General features: G+C 43.4%; 1 protein-coding gene across 1 annotated transcript in view; it reads left to right on the forward strand.

The window, feature by feature from the left end:
- Positions 1-1,388: 1,388 nt before the first annotated feature.
- LOC126249317 (uncharacterized) overlaps positions 1,389-21,749 on the forward strand; it is a 118,990-nt gene continuing 98,629 nt past the window's right edge. Inside the window, exons 1-3 of the mRNA XM_049950971.1 lie at positions 1,389-1,475; positions 3,404-3,456; positions 13,461-13,583. Of these exons, the coding sequence (XP_049806928.1) occupies positions 1,389-1,475; positions 3,404-3,456; positions 13,461-13,583 (263 nt within the window). The remainder of the gene's footprint in view (positions 1,476-3,403; positions 3,457-13,460; positions 13,584-21,749) is intronic.

Consider the following 21,749-nt stretch of genomic DNA (forward strand, 5'->3'; position numbering starts at 1 on the left):
GAAGTGGCCCGGAGAACAGGAGCACCAATGAAGGCCAATGGAAGCCCTGGTGGGGGGTGGCACAAAGAGAAGACTCCAGCACACTACAGAGAGGGGAAGACCATGGAGAACATAGGACACGACCACAGTTGGAGATGTCTGCAACCCGCAACCAGGGCAGAGTGGCACAGAGCGGGATCATGACAAAGGTGTATGGCATGCTGCAAAGATGTCTATTATGAAAGAAAAATCCCTGTGCAAGAGACATGTGAGAGTCACAATTGGGAGAGTAGTCCCAGAAAGGAAGCAGGGCCTGAATGATGGAGATGTAATGCTGACAACAGGCCTTGCAGCCAGAGGGGACAAGGGTTGACTTGCAGGGGCGAAAGAGAACAGAAAGATGCCACCAGATGACTGGGTAGGTGCTGGCATGCTGGAGGCTGAAGCCGATGGCATACGAGATACCAGGGAGAGGCGGTCAGTCAGTAGCCAGCAATGTGTGACCTGCAGTGCACTGCTGGAGATATGGAGGGCACTGGTGTTGCTGTAACCTGAGGAGGCACCAGGGTTAGTGGTGAGAGTGCCTCTGGCATTGGAACAGGTCACAGGAGCCACCAGTGTGGGGACCACAAAGCATGTCATGTCAGATCAATGCAGGCGGGCTGAGAGGACAGTGTCAGGGTGCTGGCACCTGATGGGAAACAGGTGCTGGAACCAACAGTGGTCAGCAGTATGCAAGGGTGCCAGCGGTGCCGGCCAGGCAAGAACCACAGTAGACAACATGGCAGCAGCCAGATGCAGATGTGACAGAGTATGGGAAACATTCCAGCAGATTGTCAGACATACCGTTGCCATTGGTGGGAGGAGCCCAGAGTAGTCAGCTGTGCACAGAAGGGAGCCAGCAATGGCTGTGGGTTTCTAGCAGAAGGTGCAAGCAGTGTTGAGCACTGCCAGTGAGGGCCAACTGCCAGATGGGGTGAGGAGCAGACCTGGAAGAACGAAAAACATGCTGAGCCATTGTCAAGAATGGACAACCAAATTGCCAAACCTGGCAAGACCAGGTGCAGCCAGATCTTGTGCACAACTTCCAAGACCAGAGGACGGGAGGTGCAGGGAAGTCCTCGAGGCCACTAGAGGTAGCCATGAGAAAGGACATTTGAGGAAGGTGACCAGATGTGGGCAGCACCAGGCAGGGTCCCACTGAAGGCACAACATGTACCGTGGAGGTGCCTGTTAGAGAAGAAGATGAGAATGAGAGACTGGTGACACCTACACTTATAAGGGAGGAGGGTCAGGAGGTGTAAAAGGACAGCGGAGCTGGACCTGAAGCTGCCATACCAAGCAGAATGATTGGAGATGTGTCAGAAGGTAACAGTCTAGAATCAGCAGAAGTGGCAAAGAGATGAGCGATGGCACCAGTGGATAGAGTAGCTGAGTCAACAAAGTGGTTGGCTGCCGAGGGCACCAGAAGGACAGGAGAGGGTCCAACAAACCAGGTAAGCTGTGGAGGAGGTGGAGCTGCAGGGTGAAGCAGCAGGGGAGCCTGACCCAGTGGTGAGAACTGCAATGGGGCAAGAGCAGGCAGTCCAGGAGCCAGTGGTGGTGCAGATGGAGGCACCAGAGCTGGTGGCACCAGATCGGAGGCAGAAGAGGCAGCACAAGAAGTGAGTGTGCAAGAGACATAGAGATTGGGGTCTGCAGGTGGCCAGGAGAGAAGCATTGAGAATAGTAGAAACGTGCAGGAGCTGGTTCAGTGCAACAAGGAACATGGGCCAAGGATCTAAGGCAAAATCTGAAGGAAGGATACACACCTTTGTTGAGTCCAGAGCTGGAGAGGCTCCTGGACAGCAAGGTGCCACCATTGAAGAAGCACTGGGGTGCACAGGAAGTGCCCAGCAAGATGCAGAAGCTGTGTTGTCCTGGCTGTAGCACTTGCGGATGTCATCACTGAACAGTGCTGCATCGGGTGAGTGATATTCCAGGTCAACCGAGCCACAGTTGACCTTGTAACTGGGAAAGCTGCTGAACTGAAAGGTGTGGATTGTAAGGAGTCGCAGTAAATGGGTAAGCAAGACCAATGAAAAAAACACTGAAGAGGAATCAGCATTGACAAGAGAATCAGATTGTGAGGAAAATGACACTAGCATTAAATGCAGACAAAGCAAAACAAATAAGAATAGGACATAGAAGCACAGAACAGTAGAGAACAAAGTGTGCACAGCAAATGCAACCCAAAGGAAGCAGAAACAATGTTGTTCAAATGTGGAACAGAACCGAGTAATCTCCTTGGGGAGACACAGAGAGAAGTGCCATCTGGTGGAGCACAAGATCCAGAGGTTGGAAGATCCAGAGTCAAAAGTGTCAGAAAAGTTTACCCTTGTTGCTAATGAAAGTATCCCATTGTGGGTGATGCATGCTCAAGAAGAGAAAGGTACGCAGATAGCCAAGAGCAATAGAACTTTATTACTACAGAGAAAGTACACAGTAATGTGAACAGCAGAAACAGCTTCCTAGAATAGACAACACAAAGAATGCTGACGTCTTCTGAAGAACTATCTCTATTACAATACATTTCTGGATGGTGCAGGCGAGCACGCAATCTATTGTAGAGCCACTGCCTTAGTCACGGTCTGTATAACTTGTGCTGGTGATGTACTGGATTTGTTGCAACATGCTATACTCAGAGGAAGAGGCTCACAGCACATCTGAAGTGTACATCAGTGTCGCAGCCAGATTCGCACTCACTGGTGAGCTGCTGGGTGGTGTCCTATAAAGGCCCCTTGGCAGAGGAATACCAGGAAATAGTCTTATGTCACATGGGTTATGGATATAAGCTATTGGTGGCTTTACCCAGTGAATATGATACCCTTAGTACTGTAGTGGTTAGTGCAAGCAAGCTGAGCTACGCGACTCTCAGATGTCTGGACAGGACGACAACCTACAACACTGTGGTGTGTGGCTGGATCATAAGGCACCAGCTATATGCCACAAGGGGCATTTGTGCTCAGTGATTCAAAGCTGTGCAACCTGCTTCCATCCTACCCCCATGAGTGCACCAGGACACATTGTACATGCAGTAGTCCCTCCGGGCAACTCCTTCACATATAAATTGTTTCTCACACTTTGCATTTCTCACTAGGATGTTTCCAGGTGGACACAGAGACTGTTGTTTCTTTTATAAACCAGGTGATTGTATCCACAACTGGTTTCACCCAAACTGTCCCCTTTGTAATGGTGTTTGGTGGCCTGTAGGTACGGTTCTCAATCATTGTGGTCTACAAATGCGTTACGTGGGTCATCACAGTGTTTGTCATTCACTACCCACCTGCCATCAACAGTTTTGACTTTGACGCCTTTATGTTGTTTTGGTTTCGTATTTCAGATGAAGTCAAGATGGTATTAACTGCAGTTTCTTTCTTTCCAGAACCTGGGTGATCTCTGCACTGTGTTTGCATCCATATTTCAGCTGGATTTTGGGTGAGCCTCAAACTTTAAGACTCATGTCAGCTATCAGCCACCAAGTATGTCTCATTTTTACTGTTCCATACCAATTCTGGTAGCCACACGTGCTGTTGTGGAGCTGTATCATCTCCAGGCTGCTGGGCTTATCAAGCCAATGAAATATAGTGCATGAGCCATTCCGCTAGCAATTACAGAAAGCCCATTTTTTCTTTCCGATTGTGAGAAGATTTCAAGGCTACAATCAGTGCCCAATCACAGGTGGAAACTTATCCTATACCTTGGCTGGAAGACCTTTGTTGTAGGGGATTATAACTCTAAGATTGACTTTGCCAATGCATACCTCCAGTTACCCTTAGATGATGAATCACAGAACATCATTGTTATTAATACACCTTTTGGATTATACGAGTATAAGTGTCTCCTATTTAGCATTGCCTCAGACCCTGCAATTTTCCAATGATTTGTGGAACAGCTGATGGAGCATATTCCAGCTTGCATGGTTTACTTGGATGATCTCATTGTTGCTGGAGCGTTTTCGATACCTCCACACCATTCTTATGACCCTGTAGGATGCAGGTCTGAATTTTTGTTTGGAGAAGTGCAGGTTTTTTCAACCACAAATGATGTATTTGGGACATTGGCTCACCAAAGAGGGAATCTGGCCTACTGATAGGAATGTTGCTGCAATAGGCATCTTCCCTCCTCCTCCTGACAAACTTATCTGGATTGCAGATGTTTTTTGACAAAAATCAACTTTTATTCCTAGTTCCTATTCTGCATGACCCACATTGCGGAACCCCTTAATTAGGTGCATAAAATGGTGTGCCTTGTAATTGGGCCCATGCCTGTGACCAGGTTTTTACTCACTTGAAAACCATGCTGAAATACACCCCTCACTTCACACCATTCTGTCTCGGTCACCTGTTGGTTGTGGTGGCTGATGCATCCACCTATGGCATCAAGGCAGTCTTGTCACACAGGAATGAAGATGCATATGCATCCAAGACATTGAATCCTGCACAGTGAAACTGTTCCCAGATCAAAAAGGAAACAATGACAACAGTGTTTTTCATTAAAATAATTCATAGCTTCCTTTTAGGGAAGCAGTTCTTTCTAATTACAAATCAGAAGGTGTTGGTGGCATTATTTGGATCATGTTCCAGTTCCCCAGAGCAGGCAGCCCAATGCCTCCAGTGCTGTGCATTGTTCCTGACTGCACATTATACCATCCTGTATAAATCCAAGGCCCACTGTTCCAAAGCTGATGCATTGTTGCATCTCCTCACTGGGCCAGACCCCAGTTTCAGGCAACAGGAGGTCCTCTGCCTCCACATCAATACTGAGCAGCAACATACATTGTGCAGTTACCGCATTACAGCTGCTTGTGTTGCCACTCTACCTTGTGGCAGGTCCTCCTCTTCGTGATCCATGCCTAGCTAACTTACCTCATCCATTGGTTGGTAAATGAGTTTAGCTCATGGAAACATATTTCTCACAGGTTTTTGGTTGTCAGTGACATTATTTATGTGAACACTGAGACACACACACATTGGGTGGTCATCCCAGCAGTATTGCATCAATGGATGTTAAGCTTGTTTCAATGGGGACATTGGGGGATGTCCCACATAAAGGCATTAGCTTGCTAACATATCTACTGGCCAGGGATCAACAGCAATATTGAAAGAATGGTGTGTGCTGCAGAACATGCACAAGCATCAGACAGCACCCCAAAAATCTTTCACCCTCCAGCTTTCACCCTGCCTCACCCGGGACCGCATCCATCTCGATTTTGCAAGCTGGTTCTTGGAATTGATGTGGTTTCTCGTTGTGGGTGCTTACTTGAAGCATGCATTTGTTGTACACATGGTGTCCACCGTGACTGATGCCACCCTCACCACCTTGGCCCAGGTTTTGGCCATTGTAGGGATGCCTTGTACATTGGTCTCTGGTAATAGGTCACAATTCATGGCATCTGCCTTCAAAGATTTCTGTGAGGCCAATGGCATGAAACATATTTGCAGCTCTTTGTTCCATCCTTCCTCAGATAGTGAAGCAGAAACTCTTGTTTGGACTTTTAAGCAGCGAATGAGAAAAGCTGTTGATTCCTCTACCACTTCATTGGCCCTCACCCTGTTTGTGAGCACTTATTGCACTACACTGATTAACAATTGTAGGCCCACCAAGCTACTCCATGGGCAACAACCACAGATGTTGATTCATCTTTTGACACCGTTGCTTTCAGAGTTCCTCTCCCATCCCTTTCATCATTACATGACTGTCGTGGCAATATGGGCTTGCTCCTATGAGAGTACTGAGGCTTGGACACCAGCAACGGTAGTGGAGACCCACAGGAAGTGGGTTACATCAGTCCAGGCACAGAAGGGGCTCGAGCACTACCAGCACAACCAACTGAGGCCTCGAGTGCAGGTGTTGCACTCACTGCCACCTCGTCCACTGCCTTCAGCTGGCAGTTTCGCGCCACAACTGGTGCCCCTGGTAGGTTGCCTGTGAATCCCCACAGTTACACTGGCTTTCCATTTCACATCCATGTGGATCAGTGGAAACCACCCAAGGCATGCCCGTTGCCAGCAATATTGCAATGGATGCTGCCAAACACACTCTCTTCCCTCAGCTGGCAGTTGAAGGAACCAGAACTTCATATGCACCTTCACTCCACTCCCTACAGCACCATACGGGGTGTTTCTGCCCTTACACACCTGTTATGGGAGGAGGTATATGGTATGTGACCCAGTGGGAGTTTAATGCCTGCTGGAGATGGCCATTAGAGAACATAATATAACAATATGGATGCACTTGCGTAGTGAGTGCACTACCCATCTTGCCACTTGAATACGTCAGCCAATGGTGTTCCTTGCACCCAGTATAAATACGGCTGCTCAGTGAACAGTCAGTTCCATACTCTTGTCTGATATTGCTGGTTATCATCATCACTTGACACTTGGTCTTTCCCTCTGGTCACGATTTGGAGTGTCTCTCCTTGTGCTCTTGGTGTATTGACATCATTCTGGAGAACGTTTCTACTTTGCCCCTTGTTGTTGCATAGCGTACTTTTGGCTTGTCCTAGTCTATGTCTTGTCTGCCGTCAGTCAGCTGTGTTGACTACCACATAGTGTTTGTTTGTTTTTGTTTTCTTCCACAGGCCTTGCGGCTTCACCTGTTTCTTTCCCAGGTTCTGATGTGTGCACTGATATCCGGCTACTCGCAGATGTAGCAGAAATAGAAGGTAGCAGAGGAATAAATAGGCAAATTGACAAAGCTTATTAGAAATTCTTGGATAGCATTCAAGATATTGAGTGAAACTGATGAAAGGGTAAAACATAAAAATGCAGTGAAAAGAGAATATAGATGCCTTAAAATGAGATGACAAAAAGTGCAAAGTGGCTAAGAAGGTATAGCTAGAAGCCAAATGCAAAGCTGTAGAAACATTCATGATGGGGGGAAATATAGATGCTGTGTATGGGAAAATGAAAGAGACTTTTGGAGAAAAGAGAATGTGAATATCAAGAGCTCAGAAGCCAATCCACAACTAACATGGAGAACACAAAGAACATAGCAAGGGCCATAACCCTATTTCCCAGAAACTTCGCACAGCGGAAGAAGGGAATAAGTCAACACATGTCTCAGCTTATACAGATACTTGACATTTCTGAGAAAATGATTGTCAAAGTTTTCAGTATAATGTAGATGCCTTTTGGTGTGTGGTAAGTTCAACCGAAGTGGTGGCACAGTGGCTAATGTTGCAGCTTTTGTGCCCCATGTTTGAGCCTAGTTCCTAGGTAACATTGTTAGTCCTTCTCTACATATTCACCCTTAAGTGCAACATATTTTTCCCAACAGTGGAAGAATTGGCAGAGACCTTGGTTGTAGAGTCTGCATTTTCTCTGTTCAGGAAAAATTACACATCAAAAGTCACCTTGTTTTCCTTCTGAAAATACCTGCTGTGCAATGGTTTTCTCATCCGGATGGAAATGGAAGAAGTCAGCATGTGCCATTTCAGAAGAATCCTAATGTAGGGCATAATTTGATAGCCCTGAATAGCAGCATGTGTTGCCTCAGTTTGGCAGACTTTTTGAGTGAGTGTGAGCAGTCATGGAACATAGCAGGTGGCAGCTTTTATTATGTTTAGAATTTTGTGCAAGCTTTTGAAACTTGATCCATCACTGATTTTCAGTTTTTCATCAGGCTCTCTACTTTTCTTGTGATTCCCAGCTCTTCAGAGAGAAATGGTGTGCTATTTTGTTCTTCCTCATTCAGACTTGTGCCACCAATCCACTGTGTCATACTATATAATTTCACTGGATTGTTGCAGGCTTTGTCCCCTTCAAACATAGATAATGAATTGCCATATTTTACCCCTGTCATAGTGGCCCCTTATTTAGAGGACCCACATGACCGACATGCAAGTTGGGTTGCCGACCTCCTTATAGGAGCGCAGAGAGAAACATCGCCGGCGGATATGAACAATAACAGGTTTTCCAAATAAACACGGAACTGTTTCGTCATACAACATGTAACAGTGTTCCACCAATTGGAACTCATGGGACGCATGTAGCACTCTGCCGACCCGGCTTTATAAGCACGCCCAGACAGTCAGAACAGCAGTGTTTACCTACCACTAGGAACAGCTCTGGCCAGTACTTACGTTGTCCCTAGCATTGTATACACTCGCCGTAGCATTGTAGTAGCACGTTGTATTTTGTGATTGATAGAGTAGATTTTGGTCAGTATTTTCTTCCATTGTCATGTTTCCTTATCTGGTTTACCACCACAAGAGTTGTGGATTTTCTTGTTGTTCTTGCGTTTAAAACTTAGTGTATGCCAAGAAGGCGTTTTTCTTTGATTATAATAAAGTGTGTTCAACTGTTAGTTCTTTCCTGCCGACCGCAGGACACTACAACCCCACTTTATCAGTGGGCTGTGCTATTTTGTGTAGGCTCCTTTGGCTGCATGCTAGGGTAGTGAGGTGTGGGGATTTCAATGTGTACCAGGACTAGACATGTACCTGCAAACAAACAAAATATTATTTTTTGCAACTTTATTGCTTCAAGGTGATAATTAAAACTTTATGACCATCATTTGTATTTCTTACCCCAAAAGGCCAAGTTGTTGAGAGTCTTGCTATCAAAAGATTTTTTTTTTTTTTTTTTTTTTTTTTTTTTTTACTATTGGAGAAAGCACATTTATACAGCCATAGGGTTATTCTTTGTCATTAATTTTTCATTATGGTCTCCAACTCTTGCACAAACAGCTCAGTGGGACGTGGGTGGTGATCTACACTCCAGTGATCACTTCACCATATGGATACAGGTTCCAGGCGGACTGGGGCTCAAAGGAAAACCTTCAGTTTGAGTACTCAGCAAAGCAAAGTAATGCTGTACGAACAGTCAGAAAGTCACGTGGCTCTGTGTGAACATAGACGCATCATCCAGAAATGAGTGGATTATTTCACTAGCTGATCTACTACATTGCTGGTGCCACCAAACCAGTCTTCAGGGCAGATAAACTGGAAGCCTGTTCTCTGATTGATTTGCTGCCCATCTGTGGGCTTCCCAGTCTTTAGTGAGAATTTTATGGAATGCCCCAACACGTGACAATAGTAGGACAGGTAGCATTGGCATTCACTTGGGTTGGGAGGTTTGGTACACACTGGAAGTTTGTTCTCATCTCCTAAATGTTCACATAACCAAGCATTCTCAATAAAATGCTGGTTTGTGAATACCATTTCATGTTGAAAAATTCATCATGACCCACCCAGATAGCTGCATGCATTGGCATGCCATTTCTGTGGTTTGGAGAGGCATGCAGACCCCAGATCGAATCCACATGGTTGATTAACAACAAGGGCCAGTGTGCCAGCCATCCTGGAGGTGATTTTCACTTGGTTTTCCACATCAGGCTAGATGAAAACTCAGTTACACGATTCGCAAACATTTCGAAAATGTTGGCACACTTTCACATGATAGAGACAAATGGGATGCACAAATTACATTCTGGGAGGGAGGGGGGGGGGGGGAGAATCGGTCACAAGAAGGACATCTGGCCACCCTCTACTGTTAACATGGCCAAATCCAGAAATTAATATGCCGACTCTGTGAAGGCACAGGATAAAGGCCAGGAAGAAAAAGGTGAAATATTAATCTACAATGCCACTTTCTCCATGTCTGGGTATCCCAGTGTTGTGAGGGAATGTTTCAGAATGCCATTGTAAGAGGCAGCTATAGGACAGACAGTGTTGGTGTTGGCATGGATTGAGGAAGTTGACTTTCACTACAGATCTGGCCTAGAGACTCTCTCCCTCACTCTCCCAAATGTTGATATTGCCAGGTGGTCTCCAAAGTGTTCATTGGAGATTGCCAAAAGAAGATTGCTTATGAGGAAAGAGTTTGTTCCTCTCACTAAACACATATATTCGTATCTAGCAAGGGTGCTGATAACCATGCCAATGAGTGTGTAAAACTATCATCATCATAGATCATGGCAGGAATTTGTGAACGCCATAGATTGTTCCATGATGCCTTTCATTGTGATGTGACAATTAAGAGGATTTCAGGGACACTCTCAAAGTGCACTACACACCTTGAGAATGAATAGCTGTTGAGATGAAACAGCCATTAGTTCTTCACTGGGCAGGGTAATGTGTTGTGTTTTTGGTGTTTCCATATTTATGTCCAACTCCTGTACTCCTCATTTGAGGAGAATATACACAAACAAATCTGTAGCATGGCCATGGGCACTCACATGGCACACTGCTGTGTGAACCTGTTTATAGGCCATCTATAGGAAACCTCCCTAGCCACCCAAAACCCCAAACCCCTTATTTGGCTCAGGTTCATTGAGAAAGTCTTTGTAATCTGGATCCAGGGCCAAGACACCCTATCCTCATTCTTTTACAGCTTCAACACCTTCCCTCTCATCAGCTTTACCTGATCCTCAGCCCAATGTGCCACCTTCTTGGAAATTGACCGCCATCTGTCTGATAGCTCCATCTATACGACTGTGCATATTAAATCCACTAAACATCAACAGTACCTGCATTTTGATAGCTGCCATCCCTTCCACACTAAAAATTTTCTCCTGTATAATCTGACCACACATGGATAGTGCATCTGCCAAGATGAGAAATCCCTTGCCCAGCATGCTGAAGGTCTAACAAAGGGTTTCACTGGAGGGCACTATCCTCCAAATGTAGTCCACAGACATATGTTCCACACCTCGTACATTGATAATCTCCAGACAGCCTCCAAGACCCAGCTGTAAATGAGTGCCCCACTCCTCACCCAGTATCATCCCAGACTGGAACAACTGAATCTTATCCTTCACCTGTGATGTGACTATTTATCATCATTTTTGGAAATGAGGAACATCCTACCCACAATTCTTCTTACCCTCCCAAAGTGGTATTCCTCTGCCCACTCAATCTGCACAATGTCCTAGTCCATCTTTACTCCACACCCACTCCCAACTCCCTGGCCATGTGTGTCATACTTATGTGAAAGACCCAGGTGCAAGACCTGTCTAATACACAATACACTCATTCAGCACATCTTACTCCAGTACACCACAGGCTTATCTTACCCTATCATAGGTAGGGCTACTTGTGCAAACAGTCATCTCATATACCAGCTCTGTGGCAATTTCTGCACAGCATTTTATGTGGGCATGACCACCAACCAGCTGTCTATCCGGATAAATGGCCACCACAAAACTGTGGCCAAGAGCAGAGTTGATTACCAAGTGGCAGAACATACTACTGAGCCCAAGCTCAATTTCAATCGCTGCCTCACTACCCTTCTGGATCCTTCCCTCTAATATCTCACCTGTCTCAAGATGACTGGGTGTTTGTGTTGTCCTCATCATTTCATCATCATTCACGAAAGTGGCGAGATTGGATTGAGCAAAGGTTGGGAATTTGTATGGGCACTGATAACTGTGCAGTTGAGTGCCCCACAAACCAACATCATTATCCTCACCCTCTAAATCAGGTTCTTTGAATTAGATAAATGCATGTTCTCCTTGCAACACATGTTTCCATCCCATAATCTTTTTGTCTCATGCCCACCTCCACCTGCTCCCCCTCCAGGACCATATCTTCACTCATCCTGCATAGACACCCTTTTCCCTGCAGTATTCCCTTCCTCTATAGTAAAAGTAAAGTTCTTTATCTTGTTTATGTGGATAGTAACAACTCATCACCTCTACAACCCAGTGAGTTATTACCATTATTCCTTAAATTATTTATGATCAAAAAATTAATAAATCATTATATTTCAAACATCTCAGTTAGGAAAAAAAATTAAATATGTAATTACTTATCTTAATTTTACCACATTTTTAACTGATTTGAGAGGGTTGCACTAAAGGCATGTTGGTTTATAAGGATAAAAATTAGGTGTTGTAGGTACTCAAAAATTTCATTTGCCAAAACAGGCCTGTAAAGTATCTTTTTGCATTTAAATGCATTTAAAACTTCCCAATGCCATAACCACTTCTTTTTCACTTTCTATATTAATTTACTTCCTTTCCATATTCTTCTATGCACTCTTCTTGATTTTGTAACATGCAACAATAATTTATCTGCTTACACACCATGCTCCATATTTATTGCTTTCATGCAGTTCACACCAAACTGAATTCTTATTTGTTCTGAAACATATTTCCTGTTTGTACACCATCATTGAAACATTAAACTTCATCATAAATTCAGATTGTAAGTGTGTTTCGTCACACAAAAGTGTTTCTTGGAACCTACCCCACACGCATTAGTTAAAGATCTGATTTGGGTTTTGGGTACTGCTATGAAAATTCATCAATAAGTTTTCATTTGAATCATCTCTGAAGATAAGTTTGATGGTCTCTATTTCTATTTGCAGAAAAAGCCTGTGCATGGTTCTTCTCTGCCAGCAGTTATTGAAGCACACTTTGCCATGTATCAGTTGCCGTGATGATGTTTGTTACTGATGAAGCAACAAATTCTAGGCATCTTATGCGCTAACATGCCACAATGCAACAAAACAAAACTTTATTGGAAATACACAAAGCTATAGTGCAAAGCTTTCATAACAGTGAATGAGTGCAGCCCGATACAATAAGAGTGGAAAACAGTATTGATACTGAAAATTCTTTATTTTAGACTTGAAAATAAACACAAACATCATTTTAATTTCAACAGGGGAATGACATTTGATGGAAGAATGTTGAGCAAAGATCAGTTAACATTTCTTAAATTACATCAAACATATAAATTTCTTATATCAAGCTCTTCCAGAAGGCATCCAGCATACATTAATAATTTGTTTTTTAAATGAATGTTTTTATCAGTTTTGGCATCATATCCCCTGAAGATAAACTCAGAGAAGGTTCCATTTAAAAGACCACAACGATTTACCTGCACCGTCCCTGTCCAGTTTGAGTTCGGGCTGCATCTCCTATGACCAACAAAGTGTTAAGCCCCAGTCCCACTTCTTTCTTTATGTTACCCAGGCCAAATTTGAATTTTTATGTATCTTTAGATGACATCCAAATCATTTTCATTAGTAGATTTACATACAGTAACCTATTTTCCTCCTATTTGATGTCCTCTAATGTACTATTGCAAAGAACAATCTCTTAAGTCTTGACCAAAGCAATGAAATGTGTCTCACCAACACATTTTTACATTATTTCCAGTTTTAGTTCCATGCTGATTATTTCTGTTTTCCTTATATTAACATCATCTTTAGTTACAGATTGTTGTAGTCTCTCCGAACTGGTTTAAGTCGATAAGCAGTTTTGCTAAAAATTCAGAAAATATACTGAAGCCACACTCAGGTGAGAATTATCAGCCATAAGAAACATAGAGTGAAAGAGATATCACAAATTTTCTCATCTCTCTTCCAATACTGTCGTAATGTCACCATGGTAGATATAAACTGTTTCATGTTGCTTACATTTGATGTGCATTATTGTTGTTACTCTTTGAGGAGAAATGTAAATCAGACATTTAATCTCTTGTTGCACAGTTTTGTTACAGAAATGTATTGTGCCATCTTGATTGCTGCCATAATTTTGCTTTCACCTCCAGTAATAAATGCTGAGAAAGGAGATGAGGATGATAACTGGGTTGATCCATTCTATATAGACAGGTACAGTCACAGAATAATAAACTGATTACACGACTTTCGTAGTTGTATCCATTTTATGACTTAAAGGAAAATTTTGTGTCTGAAATAAGGAAAGTATTTAAGATGTAAGCAGTAACTTTCTTGAGAACTGAGGAAGTAAGAAAGGCAAGAGAGGGAACAGCCCAATGATAATATTTATGCAAGTGTAATGCATACATTCTTAACCTTTCTCCGTCAAAATAACTATGGTCCGTGTGGTACAAGGTGCTGTCCAAAAGTTCCCAAAAAATTTTTTTTGCAGTTAAACCAGTAAAAGTAATATGTAGCACTTCGTGTATCATTTGAAATAAAATACCGAATGAAGATAATTATTGTTGGTGAGTGCTTTTGTGTTGATGATTTCTCTATATGTTGATTATTCATGATTTATGTTAGAGATTAGTATAGCCATTCTCCATTTGGTTTTAAATGAGGGAAAATTACATTAGAATCATATCAGATGATAAAGCATGTTGGTGTGTCTGAGTCAACTGTTTGAAAATTACCTCAATGTTAGTTAATAATGTTGATTTTTCAACAAGACCATTAATAATCTTGGCTGCAGAAAATATCAGTGCTGCCAACTTGTAATCCATTCTGCAGCCTCTTGTAATATTGTACAACAGATGCCAGAGATTTGTGCCTAACAGACTCTATGTGAAATAGGTTATAACGATGTGTATCTTCATATTTTCACAACTCAATGATTGTTCCATAAAATTTTGGGCATGCAACCCATGAATTTCAGTTCTTCTAATGATATTTCATCTGTATACTGTCCAGCCATCTTCAGAGTGAGCCGAGGTGACTCATTCTGAATATGGCAGGACAGTATACAGCCGAAATATCAATAGAAGAAGTGAAATTCATGCAGCTACACACCCAAAATTTTATGAAACAGGTTACAGTGATGTATCTATCGTCAGTCAACAAAGACGACTTTACATGAAAATCTACTGGAATCATAGGCATTTGTCAATGCTGTGTGGAGTGGCTGTGCGGTTATAGGTCACTGATAGCGAGGTCCCTCCCACCGGAGGTTTGAGTCCTCCCTCGGGCATGGGTGTGTGTGTTGGTCTTAGCATAAGTTAGAGTTAGTTTAAGTAGTGTGTAAGTCTAGGGACCGATGGCCTCAGCAGTTTGGTCCCTTAGGAATTCACACACAGCTGAACATATGAACATTTTTCAAGTTAAACATGGTCCCTAAGTGGTGCTAGGGCATAAACTTTAGGAATCTCAGCTAGACATTATTGAGTTGACACTTCATGGATACATTACTAAGCTGGGAGCTGTTCAGCTTTCCCAGTTCTGTATATTACTTTCTGTACACACTTCAGCAACCATTATTAGACATGGTGGTGATATATTGTGCATTTCAGAGAATGGGGATCAAGCAGTCTCACACTAACTTGCATCACCCTATTTGTTATGGTTTATTCAGATTTGTCAGACTGTACGTTTCTGTAGGGCCCCAGAGTCAAAGGCCTTGCCACATTGGGTTTGAAGTCACCAGTGGCATGGGGATGCTGGAGTGGAAGCTGCGGGGCAGGGCACATGGCAGCTCAAGGCTGCAGAGAGACTGCGGCAACCTGTAAACATGTTATTTTTCTTTGCCTCAGGTGATACGGGTGTCTGCTGTCCTGCTCATATCAAATTCCGCTCACTTGGCAGTTTGGTCACTCTGCTTTGCTGAAGACAGAGCCCTGTCGCCCATGTCCCAGTTGCAACAGCTGCGGTGAGGTGCACTACCCCAACAGCAAACTGTCCAATGATAACCGTGCTCTGACCTCCGATGACAAGTGGCACTTGCATCACACCGACCTACTCCCCTTAAGCGCTAAGGCGGATGTATTTTGCAGCAGCCACAATGTGACCCCCATGCCTCTGGGCAGGAGTTGACCATGCTGCTGGAAGACCTGGTCTATCCTGCTGCTCTTAGTCCCTTGCGAACTCAGAAGCTCATACCATTTCCCTGCCACAGACTGGAGTTGTGATCCTCCATTGGAAGATTCACATGGCCATCTGCATAGCACAGCACCATTGTCCAGCAGAGCTGTGACACTAAGACACTAGTATTACTTGACTGCCCCCATTTATACTCGGCAGTGCACATATGTTTTGAGAATCCACCTCTTCTAGTCATGTACTGCCATACATTACGTTAGCACCAGTTCACTGGTTTTGATTATGGTTTGTAGCAAAAGTTGCTCACAGTCCTGCTGAGTACACCATTTTGGCAACTCGTGCACCCATGTCAAAGCGACATACTTTGATACTCCATGTTGTAAAAAGTTACCATCAACAACCTGTGCCTTACTTACAGGTACGGCTACAATCTACCACTGCAAACTCTCACTAAAACTACCTTATGTGGTGATGCCGCTACAGTATTTTCCCCTGTGGGAAGACTCAGTTGCATGTGTTTCTCTAATCTATTACATGTCTTCTTCAAGTGTTCATAATAACGTGTTATTTGTGGTACCGCAGGTGTTTTGCCTTGCCCACACGCACATGGGTTCTACTGTTACACTGTTACTTAAGCACTAGGCACCAAGAATTTTGGAGTTCCCTTTCCTCTCCAGCTCTTGGCATCCAATCCACTGGGATTTTTACCACATATGGTTCCCTTGGTTTGCTGGATTTTCACTTTATAAGAATGAAAGCAACACATAACAGGGCCAGGGCCACTATGGCATTCGGTACGGTGGCACTCAGAAGGATTGTTACCCGCCGTTGTCCTTCTCTGTAACGCATGACATGCTGCATCAGCTGCTCAACTGACATGTGCTCTTCTTGCTCCATGAACTGCATCAGGCCCGGCTCCAAAGACTGATTCAGAAAGGTTATACTGTATTTCATTGAGACAAAAATCCTAACATTGCCGCCAGCCAGTACAGCTGCAGCTGTGTGATGTTCAATTGTGTGACCCTTGAAACTGACGCTGCTAGATGAAAAGTTGGTCCTATTATATTGCACACAGTCCCATTAATCAGTATTCCACTTCCTCTGAGTTCTATGTGTGTAGCTTCCGCAAATCACCCTGCTCAAAGCATCTTGCTACTACCTCCAGACTTTCGCAGATGGGGTGAACCCAATGCAACCCAACTCTCTGCAGACTCAGCTTGGGTTTCACTATACCCCCTGGGCAAACTATCTCCTTTTGTCTGGCTAGAAATAATTGCACCACACCTGCATTTGGATCAGTGTTTATCACTCTAGATGGACACACAGTTATCCTTCCTCTATAGAAATTTTGAAATTCTGCCCTTGAAATTTTAGCTTATCTGCTATGACTTGCCAAGATTAGTGTCATCCCCTCAATCCTCACTTCTGTGAACTTCCTCAAAGCCCCCAACTTTACTGAAAGTGAATGGATGGTATAGCACTGGAATTTTGCGTGCTTCCCCATTCCTGGAAATCAAACCACAACACACAGTTGTGCTTGGTTAGTTTTTGCTACCACTGATGCAATGTGATAGTAAAATGGTAGGTTTTGCTTTCTAGGTTCCATTACCAAACTTAACCCCAGTGGCAGTTCTTTCTGTGCATTACATAATGCCAGCAATCACCAGCCCGGAAGTAACAAATTAGTACTCAGCTGCCCATGCAAGGTGTGATGCAAAGCTTCCTGCAGGTTCATCAATACTCCCTGCACATCTCAAACACTGTCAGCTACTCCCTGCAAAAGTCTCATCAGTGCAGTCATGATAGCCATCACTTACAAGCATCCCTGTAAGGCTCCTAGATTTTGATTCTCATGTCTTATGATGTTTAAGCATAGTCCACCACATTTTGTGCCAACTTATGAAATAACCACATGTTGTTCAGGACTTTCCCTTCCAAACTCTCTATCTGCCGTGTGCTACACATCTGTTGCTTTATTCTCCTCTGCCAATTTATTTACAGTTTCCAATATGCTGTTTAGATCCCTAACATCACTTTCATCTGCCGTTCCAAATACTGTCTTCAAAATTTTCCCACCTACATTCAACCAATCCCTCTTTCGCCTCATGTGTGGTATAGCTTCCACCATTTGTACCACACATTTCTGTAGCATTCCAATATGCCTGATGCAATTTCCCATATTCCCCTGCTACTTCCCCGAGCACTCTTTTTCTTTCTGAACCTATTTAAGCTCATCAAATGTCTCCTCCAATATTCTCACTTCATTCCATAACTCTCATGTGTTCAGTTCTAAGCCTTACACCCACTGGTGACTTGTCACTATCACATCCTCCTGTCTCATGTACAGTACTCCACATTCCAAGTGTTGGACCTGCAAGGCATCCATCCCAACGAGGATGATGAGATGCATCACTGCCAAGATTCCCATTTTCAGTAACTTGAGGACAGGGATCACCAGCAACCTTCCTGCCTTTTCAAAAGACTGCTGCCCCTAGCAGGCTCTACATAAAATCAAACAACATAACTAAATTACAATTATATGGAACAGTCATTCACTACTAACTAATATAAAAAATTACACATACTTCCTACTACTCCCTAGCTCACAACATGTATGGCACCTCATTCTCTAGCCCAATCACATCTTTCTGTTCCTACCTTCACTCTATCATTTTTTTCCTTCCCTTTTTTCCTTTGTGAAATAGTGGGATTTACATCTGAACAATCCTTAAATAGCTACATATGCCCAGGTGCACAGTTGTCATTCTGGTGGGCACTTGAAGTTTAACATTTCAGGTGGGCTGGTTTCTTCTACATGACATGGCCCTTGATACCTGGTGGTGAATTACTTGGTCTCCTTTTTCAGTGTATATGGGCCGGACAGCATCACCCATTGCCCCACTCTGTTCTGAGATAAACTCGCCATTCATCTCAGTGCCTCCTCCTGCTTTTCCAAAGCTCTTGTGTTTGCCTTTTGCACCCATTTCCATGTTTCTCAAACTGTTCTTGCAAACTCGCACTCTGATTCCCCATTTCTTCCCTTTCCTACCTTTATCAGGTCAAATGGAGATGGCATTTTCCATCCATATATTATCTCATGTGGAAACAACCCCATATTTGTGTGGACTTTTGAGTTGTAGGTGCAGACAACATATCCCAGATATTCATCCTAGTCTTGATGATGTGAGTTTACGTAGTATTTTCCATCATCCCATTTGCATGCAGATGCAGTGCACTCATCCTCAACTTCTTTATGTTCAGCAACTGACAAAGTTCCTTCAATAGACCTGACATAAAATTGGTGCTGTGGTCAGTAATTATCATTTTGGGTACACCCAACTTCAGAATCCAGTTGTTCACCTACACCTGTGTGACCATTGCAGCCTGTTGATTTGGCATGGCTGCCATTTCTACATACCTCAAAAAATGTTCCATTATCATTAGAACGAATCTGTTCCCTGCTGGTGTTTGACTGAACGGTTCCATGACATCAATCCCCAACACAGATAATGGGCTTGATGCTTCTGTCAATCTCTGCAGTTGTACCTGCTTATGACTCAAATCGGCTCTTTGCACACACTATATACAACTCCTCACATGCTGGTCTATGTCATTTCTCCTTCCCTTCCACCAGTACCTCTCCACCAATCTCCTGTTCGCGAACGTACAGACAACATGACTGCCCTTAATATTTCCTCCTTCAACTTTGCTGGCACTACTACTCATGGTGCTAACCTCATTTCTCTGCACAGAAGACTGTCATATGTGCTAAACTGCGGCTGTGTCTGGTACTGCTCACAATCACCATCAGTGTCCTGCATTGTCTACCATATTGCAAGATCGTTACCCAGGCTTTCACTATTGCCACTTTTCTACTTAGTGTGTCCACATTACCGTATTTCTTTCCCTGGCTTGTGTATGACTTCATAGTTGAACTCTCCAAGCTTTAAAGCCCACCTTGCAAGTCTGTTAAATGTGTCTTTTAGTCTGAGTGACAACTTCAAAGTGACATTGTCTGTTACCGCATGAAATTTTTTCCTGTGCAAATAACACTTAAAATATGTAGCCCCATAAAACACACTAAGCATTTTCCTCTGAGTAATTCCTTTGCACTGCATTCAATTGTCTTGATGCATAGGCCACAGGATGCTTCTTCCCATCAATTTCCTGGTTAAGAACACACCTCAGTGCCTGATTAGATGTGTCTCATGCCAGAATAATCTCTTTCTCAAAATCTGGGAAAACAAAAACCGGACTTGATGTCAACACTTCCTTTAACTTGTCAAATGCTTCCCATCACTTCCTGCCTACTCAAATTTCACATCTTTTCATAACAACCATAACAACTGTGTCAACAGCTGTGCTATGTCAGCAAATCCCTTCCCAAATTTTCTATAGAAATTCGAAATCCCAAGAAAGGACTGAACTGCTCTAATTGTGTTTGTTTCTGGAAAATCCCATAGTGCCTTGCCAGCCTCAGATTCATCCAAGCTCCATTTGTACTTATAATATGGCCCAAATATCTCACCTTCTCTGATGCAAAATGACACTTCTCCAGTCACAATGTCAAACATGTTGCTCATAACATCTGAAACACTTTCGTTAGATACTACTCATGCTGTTCCATGCTACTTGAAAATACTGTGATGTCATCTAGGCATACGAGACAATGCCCTGATTTCAAATCCATCAACAAACTGTGCAACAATCTCTGAAACATTGTGGGAGCATTCCTTAGACTGAATGGCATCCTATATTGGTAGTAGCCTACAGGCATGGAGAACGCAGTTTTCGGATGATCTTCTGGAGCAATGTCTAACTGATGATAAGTGCTCATCAGACCATGGTCAAAAATTACTGGCACTGTTTGTAGTGTTCCAAAATCTCAGATATATTTTGAATGGGGTACACATCTGTTATTGTCTTGCTGTTGAGATGATGACAGTCACAGCAGAACATGTATTCCCTTGTCCCATCCATAGACATTTTTGGCACAACCATGATGCCAGCTCCCAAAGTACTATTCCTATGTTCTATTACACTGACAGCTAGCTGCTGGTTAGTTAACTCCTCCACTGTTGATTGCAGACACCTTGGAATACAATAGGGTTTACAGTAAACTGGTGCTTCGTCCTCTGTTGGTATTCTGTGCTGAACTGTTGAAGTTGCTGGCACTGGCCCTTGTGGAAAAAAACAAATTCTCAAATTCCCATAACAACTCTTCCATCCACACATTCTCAACTCTTTCAAATGCTCAATTTTCTTATGTAATGCAGTTCTACCTGTGGTTCATGGTTGTCCGCTGTGGGCACCCGTTATGCACCAATCAGTAAATTTGCTATCAGTATCCCTTTCCTCAGATTCACTTCCATAACACTATAATTACCCCTGTTCACAGGTACTACTCACCCAACATTCCCCTCTTATACAAGTACAATACTACATTTCACAAAACAACCTAATGAATCCAAGACACCATTTTCTTCTAATGGTTCGACAACACACACCATACCTACAGTTTGATGTGACTCCACATTCACCCAAAGCGGCTTCCTGGTGCCACTAGACACACAGTCATGTGAATTGAGCCTTAATGTTAATGTACATGGTTCAGTTGGTTTGTTCATTACTTTGCTGTCCACAGTCAGTTTTGGCATCATGCTGGAACAAGAAAGCTATCCTAAGGATCGTGTCATAGTCTTCGCTCTCAAGTGGTATAACCTCCACGCACTGGTCAAATTAAACCTTCGAAAATCCACGTGCATTGTCCCCAACGGTGTGACCTCTGCATCCCCTACTCCATGCAACTTATAACGTGGTGAGTTCAACTTCTGTTGACCTACTAGGCTCTTACTAGTCATGAATGCATGCGCTGCTGTCTCCAACAGAAACTTAAATTTCCAGGTTCCTGCAAATCCTACCACTGAACATTCCTCCTGTACATACGTACTTGTAGCATTGAAATTAAATGGGAAATATCGTAGGTGGACCTCCGGTTTTGTATATAGGGACCCGCTCTGCCCTAGTCCAGCCAGTCTGGTACTCGCTCTGGATTTCGTTTCTATCTTGGCGGTACTGCGTTCTGGTCGTTGCTCGTTGTTGACATTGGCCTGGCTCTGGTTCCGAGTGGATTTACGTTTGGTGTTTGGTGTTGTGGTTTCCACAAGCCTCCATTGTTTATCTCTTCCTAGTTGTGTTGCTCATAGTCGGTCGTGGTCAGTTGTTGTTGGTTGTCGTTGGTCT

Source organism: Schistocerca nitens, chromosome 3 (genome assembly GCF_023898315.1).
Source record: "Schistocerca nitens isolate TAMUIC-IGC-003100 chromosome 3, iqSchNite1.1, whole genome shotgun sequence".
Lineage (NCBI taxonomy): Eukaryota > Metazoa > Arthropoda > Insecta > Orthoptera > Acrididae > Schistocerca > Schistocerca nitens.